The sequence below is a fragment of the Mesitornis unicolor genome, unplaced genomic scaffold (assembly GCF_000695765.1).
Source record: "Mesitornis unicolor isolate BGI_N332 unplaced genomic scaffold, ASM69576v1 scaffold25002, whole genome shotgun sequence".
Classification (NCBI taxonomy): Eukaryota; Metazoa; Chordata; class Aves; order Mesitornithiformes; family Mesitornithidae; genus Mesitornis; species Mesitornis unicolor.
The window spans coordinates 29,603-43,840 of NW_010170182.1; the positions used below are offsets into that span (position 1 = coordinate 29,603).

The 14,238-nt window shown below is 41.4% G+C and overlaps 1 protein-coding gene across 1 annotated transcript; it reads left to right on the forward strand.

Moving 5' to 3' along the window:
- Nucleotides 1-1,111: 1,111 nt before the first annotated feature.
- ANKRD33B (ankyrin repeat domain 33B) lies at nucleotides 1,112-11,763 on the forward strand (the record flags this gene model as incomplete). Its single annotated transcript, XM_010179613.1, has 3 exons — nucleotides 1,112-1,241; nucleotides 6,565-6,705; nucleotides 10,913-11,763. Coding segments are annotated over 3 exons (1,122 nt in total), but the record flags the coding sequence as incomplete, so codon positions are not given.
- Between the last annotated feature and the right edge of the window lie 2,475 nt (nucleotides 11,764-14,238).

A 14,238-nucleotide genomic window follows, 5' to 3' on the forward strand; every position in this document is an offset into this window, starting at 1 on the left:
AGGCAAGAAAAGGCTTAGAAAAATGACAGAGGAGTCAGAGTGGGCTATTCAGTTTTCATCACAGGTTTCTCCTCCTTGTTGGTCTTCTGTGTGTATAAACTTGCAGCATGTCTATGTGAGTGCGTTTTAGGCAGGCAGGGTTACCAGAAAGGCTGAGATCTGTGTCTCTGCTCTTAGCTTTTCAATAGTTACATACTGATGCTGAGCTCAAGAAAACTGAGTCATGCGTTGGCAATACAGAGGTAGCGCAAGATTTATCTGCACCTGCTCTCCCCTACACCCATCAGCCTCGGACAGATGAACATTGGGCTGCCCAAGTAATCCTGAAGACTGGAGAGAGTGGTTTTAATCCTAGTGGTCAAGTGAGCAGCCAGGATTAAGTACTGTAGTTCTGTTTAATTAATGACAAGTGTATTCTGACGTATTTTAGGGAAGCTGTCAGTTTGCCGCTCTGGAGTGAAGCGCTAGCTGGGTACCGGGCTGAGTTATAAGCTTTTCATTGTGGCTTGGCTTCCTCCTGGAAGTTTTACAGCTTTCAGCTGTCATAAAGCACATTAAACAGGAACTCTAAAAACTGATTTATTTTATTTTATTTATGATTATAAAAAAGGTCTGGTTCTAATGGGAAACCTGAAGTATTTGAGATAGCAGCAGACAGTGTGGACAAAACTCCTGCCTACCACTTACCCTTCAGAGAACAAGTAGTTGTTTTTCTGAGAATTAATATTCAGATCAGGTCCAGTACATCTTACCTGCTGAGTTCATTTTATTATATAATAAAAGCTGATTTATTCTCATTTGGTTATAGAGTATATAGCCATATAAGCATAAGCCATTTATAAACAGTTACTTTCCAGGTAGCATAATATAATACAATATCTACTCTCTTAGGTATTTCTGAGGAATACCGAATGTTACTCTCCAAGGAGGAGAGATAAAAAGTGGCATTTTGGATCTGAACATTGTGCCTGAAACTAATCACTAGTTATGCTGATACCTTTTCAATTCTTCAGTCTGACAAAAAAATGAATGAAAAAAGCAGACTTGTGCACTTCCTCATTGAACTTTTCTGAGTCTGATAAACTTAACTCTCTCTATATTTTACTTACAGAATGGTCTTATCGTTGCCTGTTACCAAGGTTATGTGGATGTTGTAATAGCCTTAGCACAATGCCCTCACCTTGATGTGAACTGGCAGGACAACGAAGGGAACACGGCTCTAATTACAGCTGCACAGGCAGGTAAGGCTCTTTATTTCCCCTCTTACATACAGAGAATTAGGAGGAGTGTGTGTTGTGGCGCTTACTTTTAGGATTTTGTCAGATTCGTCTGCATAAGGTAATCCCAGCCAAGCCCACTCCCAAAAAAGTTTGTCATGGTTTTCTTTGAATCTACAATAATATTTATCCAATGGATTTAGACCGAATAAGATATACATTTCTAGTAGATGCCATTAACCATTTTAATTTAAAAATAAAGGAAATTTTGCCCCAGATGTGCAGTACTATACTACTTTGGTCCTTTAAGTTTATTTTCCTGTGTTTGCTCTGGAAAGCAACCAGTCAACATTGCAGTCATATAATGTGCTGTATTAGTTTTCGTAGCATCACTTTTCTCATGCTTGTTGCACCTACCTCGCTGGGCCTGTAGTAATTGCTGACTGTAGGAAAACCTATAATCATTAAAAAATGTCTTAGCTGCTAAGACTTTTTTCAACAACTCCATAGCTCAAACTAAAAATACCAACCCTATTTATATAGTCTCCACAGGGTTCAGTGTTTGCCAATGCTGCTTTTGTAACACACTGATTATATTGACATTGACCATGTTAATCCTGACGCAGACTGGCATGAGAGCAGTTTATCCCCAGGTTTTCTTTTATCCCACGCAGCATGGTAATATTCTGTGAACAAGTGTAACAGATCACATAAACATAAAGGATGCTCCCAAAAGAATTACTAGTTTCAAATGTACAATTAAAAAGCAATCAGTTGATTATTTCTGTTAAAAGTGTAACACTGTGCTTTAACCTTTAAAGGAAGCTGTAGTTTTCTCTTAGAAGTGTTAATGAAATGCTGTAGCATGTGAATGAGGAAAAATTTGACCAAGGGGCCATCACTTCATGGTCTAAAAGCTGTTCCAAGGGCTGCCTGGCTCTGCATCCATGTTTCCTCTGCATCCCTCAAGCATGCTCCTCAAAGGCAATCACTTTACAAGGAAATGCATATTTGGTCTTTATCATGTCTTGTCACTGATGAAGAAAGTAGGATGTTCCTGAGAGTTCATGGGACATAGTATTACCTCCCAGACCATGGCTGGATGGAGGAAATCAATTTCCATCAGGCAGTATCAGTGGACATTACTAGCTGTGTCTAAAGATTGGAGCAGTTAGGTTTTTATTTTAATTTAGTAATATTGCCACTAGACATTACCAGGTACTACCAAACTTTGCTTTGTGGTGTACCAAAAAGTGATCTCTGCTAAAGAAGTCTCTGTGAGGTAGGTCTTGAATACTGGAAGAAAGAATAGAGACCATGGTAGTTGCATTCATAGCAAAGTCATGAGTGTATCAGCTTTCCAAAGAAAGCAAAGAAGTCTCCAAAACTCTAACCTACTTTTGTATGTCTTCCCTAATATAAATTTGGACTATAAAAGGTTAAACATTAACACTGACTCTGCTTGACCTTCATAACTGATGATAATGAGCTCAGAATTAATCCAGAGGCCTGACATTCACTTGACACTCTCTGCCAGTACTTGCTATTGATCCTCAAAGCAATGGGAAATGACTGTAGTCAGCAGAAGCTTATACAAACTCCTAACAACTTGGATGTTTTCCCCTGCCTGTGATAATCCTGAGCTGCAGTGTTGACACCAGTTATTTAATTCATTATAACGAGATACTGCTGTAGTGTTAATAGAGATTACTGTGAGGTTAACACTGCAACTAGAGGAGCTATGCTGCAATAGATGCTGCTTAATTATTGCTGAATGTTAAGTAGTAACACTGAGCAGTGTATTATAAAGAACTGAAAACAAAGCTTATTTGAGCTTCCCTTTAGTGGAAGATTTGCTTGGGTTTTTTTACCCTCAGGCTGTGGAAATAATAATTTTTTGTTCAAAATAAAGTATTCTGAGAGATCAGGGTTATTTACACCAAAAGTACTGCTTTTCCTATGGAAAGTCTAATAGCAAATCCACATTATTTCTGCTTTTTTGTAAGGTGATGTGAGAAGGTTTCAGAAAGCACTGCCATTTCTGTTATGACCAGGTGGGCTATCAGGTATGGCCAGACCCTAAAGTGTAGCTGGATGGGAAAGACTTTGTGGTCCTGAGGCTTCGTTCCATGTGTTTCAGAGTCTGCATCTGTAACACAAGTTACAGACACTAAGGGAGATAACAGGGAGGCCTCTTTACTTTTGCTAGAGGAGTTTAAAATCCACACTTGCCTCTGCTTAGTGAGTAAATTACAGATTTGAAAACTGATCTGTTTGCTTGCTCTCTCAGTATTTCTTACAGAAGTGGGATCGCCTCTCAAAGAGAGCTTGCCTTCCAAAACTGCACATTTGTTGTAGCCTGCAGCAGATGGTGCCCAGAAATGGGTGGTGATGCTGTTAAAGCAGAAACAGGATCATTAAATGTCAGCACAGGGACAATGCAGGAAAAATGGAAAACTGATACAAACAAGAAGCTGAAATAACAAGTGGAAAGAAAGGAAGGAAGGAGAGTGATTTTAAAAAAGGGAGGAAATTTACATTAACATTTTTTCTCAGTTCTGCTGCTGCTGAGGACAGAGTTACATCAGTGACAGCGTATTATGGTAACTGGCATACAGTGGTGTTTAGGGAGAGTCGTATTTGCTCACAAAGTATAGATGTTTTATGTTACAGGGACCAGTCTGGGGCAAGGCTGTAGAGCTGGGAATGCAAAATGATGAGTTATGCCTGTTTCTGCTTATTAAGAGAGACACTGGAACACAGACACCTGAAGCACCCAGAGCATGACAGGTTCTGGGTGTCTTCGGTTTCACCCATCTGTCAGAAAGCATTCACCACCCATGGACCAAACTCAGGCTTTTTGCGGTACAATTTGAAATTGTGATCTTATATGGTAGAGCATCTTCCTTACTATGCAGCTTAACCTTCTGCCTGTATTCCATAGATTATTAGGTAATATTGTCATCATTATAGGTGTTTCCTCTGTGGTGGGAATTAAGTGAATTATGCTCCTATAGACATCTGTGCTGATCTGTAAATATGGCTCACAAGGCGAGCCCTTAGCATGCCAGTTCTGATAGAAGATAGATCTGGCTTACAAACAACAAAAGCCTGATGCGAATTCAGTATGACCAAGTTGGCTAAGGCCAGGCCAGTTTATTTTAGAGCTGCATATGGCTTTCATAGCAGACTTTAAATCATGGAAGACTCACCCGGTTTACAATTTATATGTACACTTTTAGTTGGCCCAGACACAGGAGAACTGAAGCAAACTTTATGGTCTTAAATCAAAAGCACATGACAGAGTTTGAACAAAAACTTGGCAGCTGCGTTTTGCTTTGAATTTGATATCTGTTTGAACTCAAAATTTGAAGCAAACCTCAGAGGACAGAAGCTCCTGTGGATTAAAACTGAAGTGGTTTTCAGGAATCGCTGAGATGCAAAACTTCTGAGAATTACAAACCTCTTCATTTTTCTTTGTTATCTTATTGCGGATTTTTTCCCTTTCTCATTTGAGGCCATCTGTAGCCCCCTGAAGAGTTTTGGCTGAGGAAGGTTTTTCAGGATTGACTCTTAGGATCATTCCAGATTTTCAAAATGTCTTTTACTGCAGCTATGCTTTTGACAAAGGGAAGTACATCTTTAGTAATGTAAAAACTGCTGAAAAATCTTCTATCTTATAATTTCTCTTTGTTTCAGTTCCTGTCTCTAGTTTCTGTGGTCAAAAAGCACTATTTCGGCTGTTCCAAAACCCTCATGAAGATGCACACTGTATATGGATAAAACGGAGCATGTTCTGCAAACATTTTAGGGAGAAAGATTCTCCTGGTAGTAACTGATACTCTGTTAGGATTTGATCTTATGCCATAAAGTCAGTGAAGCTGAAACCTCTGTATTGAGTAAGCAGGACTCGGTCACTTGATCCTGCCCTAAACCCAGTTCACTTTTGCTTTGTTCAGCTTGTTGTGGTTTGCTGTTTCTTTATATTTCATTTGCATCAGGCCGCGAGAAGTACAGGGAACTTCTTATTTGAATCACTCTGACTCTGGCATTGCTAAACTGATCTGTGCTATCTCTACACCTGCTCAGGTTTCAGGACCTGAAGGTAGCATCTTCCAGCAAATTCTAAGAGATGAAGAGTAGCACCTAGACAAATATCTTAGATTAATTGGTAAAGATTTTCTTGATCTGATTTCAAAAGTGAATGCAGGACTGTGTTAGTACAAAGTGATTGTTGATGAAATCTGCACCAGATGTGACACTATACACTTAAAAAATTGTCCTGTATGAATGATAATCTGCTTCAGTAACATTTCTAGATTAATTTGAATGACATGCATCACAGAATATTCAGCTGGACTGCAGAGTGAGATGAGAGAGTATTTTTACAGCTCCTAGTAATTAAATTGTGATTGTTGCAGCTGCCTGACAGACTGCATTATTTTATAAAGCATCAAAGCATCATAAAATGAATGACAAGTGAAGGGAAAACTGTTTTGAATGAGTCATAATGGTGCTAGATGCTCGTCTTGTTCTGCTAGTCCAATTATAAAAACTTGATGTTTTAATTGGTCTTCCAACCATTTAGCCAGAGATGTCTTCAGCTACTCAATACACCCTTGCTGACACCAGTTATCCTGGCGTACAAGGCACATGGATGGCAACAACAGTTGCTTTTAGAAACAGAACTCAAGTCATTTATCTTACTAACAACACTGAACGTCAGCCCCATTTTCCTATGGCTGGAGAGTAGACAAGTGACACTACACTGTCAGATGGAAAAATAAAAACGTGGGATTCTACGCAAAATATTTCTTTGTCTCGTATCAGGCCTGGCACGGTTTGTTAGTATTATTGGCTGGAACTACCTCATGTAAGCACTTTTTAACGAAGCACCATGAAAACAAGGCTCAAATTTACCAGGGGAGTGAAAAAGCTGAACCTTTGCAGTCATTTCACCCAAGTGATGGGTCTTCCTTTCACAAGCTGTAGGAATTCCCTTTGCAGTGCTACTCACTGAGTCAAGAAACTGAGGCCCCTTGCAACCTCAGAGTGACCATTTCTGGTTTTCAATTACTCCCTTACCTTAAAGTGCCTTTTCAGAAAGCAGCTTAAGAGAAGATGGGAATGCAGGTGTCCAGGCTCCTAGCCCAACACTGATCACAAGTCAGTGCCACTTAACCCTAAGGCTAATGACTATGAGTGGAAGAGGATACAAAGAAAAGAGATCTTACTAGTTATCTGCATTTTTCCAGTTATCAAACCTGCAGGAGTATTTTTTGGTTTAACCTTGAGACAGCACCTTAATTCTGTGACATATTTTCTCTGCTTTTTCATTTCTTTAAAGGTCACATAACCATTACAAACTATTTGTTGAACTATTTTCCTGGGCTTGATGTTGAGAAGAGGAATGCATTTGGATTCACAGCACTGATGAAATCTGCGATGCAGGGCCGAACTGAATGTGTGAAAGCCTTGATGTTGGCAGGTATGCAAAGTGCTTTGCTGCTTCTTCATCATCCCCTACCTGTAAACACTAGACGGACACACACAAACACCAAGAAAATTTGCTCTTGGGGTGTTTGAGAGATGTGGTGAAGCCTTCCCTGGAAATGGGTGCAGCTTTTAAATAAGTCCTAGACAAGGTGGTGAAGCCGTGTGCTGCAGGTGCAGGAGTGCTCAGTTTGCCTATGGGAACTCATCCAGGGTCTCTCTAAGGGTGAGATTCATTGTCTCCAGGAGACTTTGGGGAGTGTGATCATCAAGATTTACAGACAAGGAGTTAATGAAGTTCATGACAAAGCTGGGAAAGACAGGTAGGTCTCTTGCTGCCAGCTCTGTGGGTGTGACAGTGACCTCCACCTCTCCCTTCAACCATGGAACGTACTGGGGCACAGAGTGGAGAACGCTGGGCTCTGGTTGCTGTCAGGACAGTTGGGTGTGGGGTTCATATCCCACAGGAGACCATGGTGGGGAATTTGGGAATAACCTCTCTTTCTAACCTCTCTACAGATCTGAGTTTGGTCTCCAGATTTATAGCAACAGGGCACCAGCAGGTCTGTATCTGTTGCAGGGAGGGAGTTGTGGAACAGAGAGTGAGCAGGTCCATCTCTGCCCATCTGCCTCTCTTCGTATTTGAGAATAGGAGATACATTTTTTGCTGTTGGCTCTTGCCTGTGGTTGAACTTCCAGCTCTATGTTTTGGGAGGTGAAGGGTTCCTGGAGACAAAACTCAGAAGGGTGAGAAGCATTGGGGCAACAGCCTCTACAGGAGCAGTCCCGGCATACAGCACCTTTTAGCCACAATGCTGTATGTTTTTATTATATTAATTGGTATGTGTAAATTATTAGCTAGTAATTAAATAACTAGCATGTAAGAGTATATATTCATGTATTACGGTTGCAGATATTTGACACAAATTTAATATTATGGAAATGAAAACAGATTTCATGTGAATTTGTTACTGTCTAGAGAAAGAATCCTACAGGTCCATTTCACTGAGAGAGATCTTGAATAATTAGTTTTTTCAGTCATTTTGCTGTCACAGAAGTCTAACCCTTCATAATCTGGATATTTTAAGTCACAGGCATTTATCAAGCATAGTGATATTACTTTCATTCATTTTCATAATATCCAGTTCCTAGATGTTGATATAGCGCAGAATATTTGGATGATGTGTTAACCAGCATGTTATTTTCTGCAAGGTTCTGTAGCCTCTAATACTGAAATCAAGGCTTTGGAACTGAGTCACTCATTTTGGAGTTAAATTTTTATGAAACAAAATTACACAAGGACTGTCAGAGTTAGAGTACTTCTAGACAGAGATGCACTTTCTAGACTAACACATGCTTTGTGTGAATGATAGTTCAGAATTTTCCAGTGCCCATTATAAATTAACACTTAAAGTGAAACTTCAATCTTAAGACCTTATGACTTGTCAAATTGACCTTACAGTATCATGACTTTCTATCATTATCACTGGAGATCTGATGGAAGCTTGTTCTTTCTGTTTTGGTCACTAGAAGCTATTTCACAACCCTTTCATGTCTGTAGATAAATCAGTCCTTGTTACTACACTTCTTGTACAAAAAGTATTGATAGCAAAGTTCACTATGTGGTTGCTCCCTCTAGCATCTGAATAGCCACCTTCTCATTTTCATGATTCATAAGAAAACAGAATATTTGGGAGAACAAACATTTAGCCAGCCAGAAAATGGCTTTGTTAACCTTCACATTGAGTTTACCTACAGAAAGCTATATCAGCCTATTTGTGCATCAGATATAGTGAGGATACTAAAGATCATCCATTAGCTAAAGAGGTGTAGAGCTAATATACTCTGAATTTCTAAATTGCAGTTTATATACATGTTTTGTTGAGTATTTTGCAGGTCCTCACATTTTTAGCTCAAAATAAGGGCCACAAAGGAATCGTGGTAAATTGCCTGCATCCATTTTAATATCGGATTGTTTTTTAGCATGGTACAATCTGGTGAAATGTAGGGATAGAATGGATTTAAAAGTAGTTTGGGGCTTAAGGGATACTGAGTGGCTGCTGACAATGAAGTGTTGGTTTGCTGAAGAAAAGGTGAAAGAAATTGTTATTAGAAGACTTGATGAACAAATAAATTTCAGAAATAAACCCTCAAAATTCTATGTTAAAATGTAAGAATGCATGGAAATACAGGGGGAAAACACTCATAGTCAGCTGTGGGGTCATTTTCACAGCTACAAAGCAGGTGTGTGTCTTTAGAAAAGAGTTACAGCCAGGAGGTTTTTAAACCCAGTACTTGTTTAGTGACTTGGGTAAGGCCTCTATTGATGGGCGCTTACTTTTGGCAATGCAGGAGTCAGTAAAGGAAAATAACTCACCTTTCTGGCCACCTAAGCATGGATAACAGTCAGATGGGGAAGAGGTAATGGCAGTGTGCGACAGATGGTTGAAGCTGGATTGTCAAAGTGACTGCTCTTTCCAAAATTTGAGTTCCTGGAGGGTGGCCAAGGTCAATCACTACAAGATTAAGGCACTCTGAAACACTTGGCCATGATGTTTGCTCTTTCGAAGTGAGTCTTTGGAACATGTGCATTTGCTATCCATGAGTGCGCAGCGGGCAAGGAGGGAACCCGGTCGCTCATCAGCAGTTTGTCACAGGCTGCTGCGCTGCCAGGACCGTGCTGCTGCCAGCACTCGGCAAGCGAGCCAGCCCCAGCGGGGCCACAGGAACCCCAGCTGTAATTCACGTCTCAAGCCCTGCTGTAATCTCCAGTATAAACTCAGTGCTGCTTTACTAAGTCATCAGGGTGGCTATGGATCTAGAGGCTGGGCTTTAAATACTGTGTATAAAACAGGTTACTAACAAATGTCTGAGCTCTTTCACTCCCTGTCTTTAAACTCAGGATGTCAGTTCTGCATCCCAAGGGACATTAAACCTTTTTAATCAAATAAGATATTGATATCCCAGAGGGGCAGATGTATTCAAGCTAGTTGTGCTGAAAAATATCTTCAGTGTAACTTTTGTAGGAAAATCAAAGCAAGTGGCAAATGTAGTTTTCCTAAAAGAAAATCTATGGGCTATGCTTACACTGAGATGGCAATTAGTTCAGTAAGACTGCTATCACATTTAAAAAGGGGCATTGATACTGCTATAGTAAATCATGCTGTAGAAGGGATTTTGTGATACAGGGTACAAAGTCAGTATCGATTTCTATTGAAAGACTGGGATTTCAATACTCCGTAGTATTGTTTCCTGAGATAAAGTTTCCGAGACACATCTGTCAGGGATGTAGCAGGGATGTAGGGCATCTCCTCAAAGAGAGGTGAGCCAAGGGTGACAGCAAGACACACAGAGACACTAGTTTCATCAGCGAAGGCTCTGCTTGAAGAAACAGAACAGGACTGGTGACAATAACCAGGATCAGACAGTATTGCAGTGATTGCCAGGCAAGTCCATGGTGACAAGGCAAGTCCATAGAGACAAGGTAGGTCTGAGGTCAAAACAAGAAATTGAGTCTGTGGGTCAGGGTCCATATCAGAAAGGTGTGTGGCCAGGCACAGACACAGCTGCAACATAGCTCAGGCAAGGACCAGAGCTGGGTGCCTGAGCTTTGGTGCCAGCCCCAAGCTCAGTGAGTGCTTTCTCACACAGTTCTTTTTGCACAAGTCTGATCCAAGGTCCCACAGCTGCACCATATCACAGCTGACATGTATTTTTCTTGAAGATAATGGTAAGCAGCTGTCTATGCCTCTTGCTTGTTTACAAGCAGAGCATATTGTTCATTAAAGTTAATATTTGGAGACAATTCCTTTAAAAGCACTTCCTTCAGTAAATCCTTTTCTGTTATGTGCACAACAAAGAAGAAAATTCCATGTAATCTGCTGTTTTCCGAGTCAGCTGTAGTGCGGAGGACCGAAGACTCAGGCAAGTATTAAGAAGGGGAAAGGACAAGAGGCTAGCCTGAAATGGGATTCAGGGATAGGAAATTTGGGTAGGATAGTTCAAATACAGTCTAGTGGAACAGGAGGACTTGTCCTTGTATTACTTTGTTCCTCCCCTCATTGGTTTGTCTGGTGCTTCTGCAGTCAGGAACTTTGTTAAACCCTGCTGCCTTTGAGATCTTTGAGATTCAACTGCGATCATAGCAACAAAAGTGTGGGCAGTTTCATTAATTAACACTAATTGTTTTTCTTTTCTTTGAGGGGCAAATGTTCATACGACTGACCCAAGCCGTGGACTGACTTCATGGGAATGGGCTTGTTTCACAGGAAGATCAGAATCTGCCTTCATCATGCAAAAGCTGATGGACAGACCATGCCCGGAACAGATTTGTGATCAATATAAACCAGAATGGCCAAAGATGAAGGAACTTCTTGCCAAGGCTGCAGAGCCAAAAAGCTGTTTGCAGAGGATTTCTGAGTGCGTGAGGGCGGCTATCTCATTCCGCTCTTTCTACGGCCCAGAAGAAGATGGGGTTCTCGATCATATGGTGAAGGTGACAACGAGCTTGAGCAGTCCTTTCATTGCTCTGTCATGCCGGACAGTGTGCCCAGGCAGTCCGCCTTCTGTGGGGAAACGCAGACTGGCTGTGCAAGAAATCCTTAGGAAGCAGAGAGCCGAGGAGATCCGCTCTCAGGACAAAGACCACTTTAGCAGCTACGAGAAGCTATTCCAGAACTCCAAAGTCACACTGATCCCCAAGAAGAAGGACCGGCGAGCCAGCCTGCAGCCCATCAGCCTTGCAGTCTCTCAAATGAACGTTGTAGCCACCAGGAAAGCGAGCCTCTTGCCACTCCACCTGCTTAGACGGAGCAGTGTCAGGCCGGGATTTGTCATCCCCAAAGTCCGTATCAGCAAGGCTCCTCCACCCACCTTCCAGCCAGAAAAGGCGAGGAGGAGGAGCAGTGCAAAGGATGACCCCTATTTGCAGATTCCTAAATGGAGATACAAGGAGCTAAAAGAGGAGCGGAAGAAGGCGGAGGAACAGGAGAAGAAAAAAGCAGCAGAGGCTCAAAATCAGAGACAGGTGTCTCCTGCCAGATGCAGGACCTGATTTACAGGCAGTTGCTTAGAAGGTTTTAGAGCCGTTAGTCTTGTTATCTGAGCAAGATAACAGACTGCATGCCTTCGTGTGTGCCCACTGCTCACAGAGCTGGAATACTGAATAATGGCCTTTAAGGTGCAGAAACAGGGCAAAGGCTGTGCCGCAGTGTGTCTGATGGTGTTTTTGAGGTGGAAGACTTACCAAGTTTACCTGTCTTCTGTTGATAGGAAGTTTAAAGTGGTGCAGTCCTTTGGTGGTTTCCTTTTTTTTCCAGTTCCAAGTGAATGACTGAGAAACAGCTTGAAAAACAACACGTGTGGTAAGGGATTGTATTTTGTTTGTTAAATTAAGGACTTGTGCTTTCAACACTAGGCATTCCTTCCTCTCCTTGGTTAGGTAGATGTATTGCAAGATTTTATAGTAATAATGACAGGTTTAAAATATACCACAGTGTTGGTGGGCAGTGAAAATCCAGGTCTACAATTGTTTTGAATATACTCAGCACTTTATTTTAATTCCAGTAATCAAAGTTTAAGACAGGATAGGTATTAAACTGTACAGCTTTATACAATCTGTATGAATGCAGTTCTTAATGCCATTGTTCTGTTGAATACAAAAAGGGCTGCATATGAAATATTTCTGTACTTGAGGTATTCACATCCTCTACAGGTACAAATAAGGGCAAGGAATGATTTCTTTGGAGCAACAGAGAAGCTGAGCTAGTTTTTGAATGCCACCGTCACCTAAGATTTGCCTCTCCCATTAAATTTTCCTGTGTCCGCTATCTGTTGTCTCCTCTTTAGTCTCAGGGAAATTTTGTCATTGCATTTAACTGTGAAATAAGGGAAATGTTGAGCCACAGGTGGGGTTTTTTTATTAGATTGATATTTAAGTTCCTGTTAAAAAAAGCCACTGGGTTTATTGTGAGCCTTTCCGTATTATAGCCAGGACAGGAAAATTATGCAGCTTCCAGAAGTTCCAGCCATTTTTCCAGTAATCAAGTCCAGCCACATGCTGTGAGCATTCAGTTAGACATGCAGACTAACGTTTGGAAACCGTGGCCAGATGGCACTGTGAGATTTGGTAGTATGCCTCTGGCTGCCCGGAGAGGACAGTACCTCACCAGTCTTTCTTAGCACTGGGAGAAAAATCCTTCACTGGTACATCAGTGCATCTCAAAGTGGCAGTTCCCACGGGTTGTGTCCACATTAAGGCTTCGTTTGGTTTTACCAGCTGTCAAGTCTGAATGGCATGCCAAGCCCTGGCAGGTTCCAGTAAGGAAGGGCTGTAAACCTGCTGCTTGGTGAAGAATGACCACGTTCATAAAAGCAGAGGTCAAATGCAAACAGCAAGTCATACAGCATGTGCTCAGGCTACGATTTGCTCTGGCTTTGCTCCCGTTTGCAATGAAATGTGCTGTGGTGCGTCCTCCTGACGGTGTTGCTCTGCTGGAGCCCAGGCAAACCCCAGCTACTGCTGTCACCTGCTTCTCCCTTCAATTAAAGAGAGGGAAAACATTTCCATCCTTTACTCCCACAGCACAAAGGCTGGCCGCGGTCTCACCGAACTTGTAATGAAACTCTGTGTGTCATGGGAGAAATAAATACAGTTGATTGAAAACCAGCACCCAGATTGGTATTGCTAGCTGGCATCTGCAGGATCATGGCTCAGCAGAGGTTATAGCAGACGTATAAAACGAGGATTTTTTCCACACAGCCTGTTCTTTGTACCTGTTGCTGGAGCAGCCATGCTGGCTAGACTGCATTACCAGGTAACCTCCAGGGTCAGAGTTGGAGGTATATGCACCCTGCTAATAAACCTCCCCAGCCCTGTGAATATAAAGAGGATTTTAGTCTGACAGTGCATCAGTGCTGTGCAGTTGATAGGAACCGACTCTGTAATGGATTTGGTGTTACCAAAATATAAGCTGAACTCATTTCTTTGGAAAGTAGGAAGATGATCTTTTAGCTCTGAGTGGCAAAGATATCAGGATGGATTTCAAATTGGAACACTGGATTGAATGATTTAACCATTAATTTTTGTTTACTGCCAGCCCAGCATACTGAAGATTTAGCATTCAGATTCAGCATCTGAAAAGCAACCTGTTCTGCAGGTGAACACATGAATTTGCACTCTCGGTATCAGCTGTAGGAGACATACAATTGACAGGTGCTCTCAGGGATTAACATATGGCATGTTAGAATTAGGGGCTGAAAAATGAAGCCTGTTTTCTAACCCTTTGTATTTTACTGTGTATATGTGTAAAAATATGTGATATTTCCATTAAAAGAGACACAAGCTGTTAAACTTGTGTGGCAACCTTATTCTTCAGAACAGTTTGGGGATGCTGCTTTTCACTTTTCAGCAGACAAAAAAGCCCACCCACTTTCACCAGTGGACTAATCAGCACCATCTGAAAGCAATTTAGTTTTCCTAGAAGAAGCTATTGTGGGTGAAATTCTAGTCCTTGTGAATTTTTTCCCT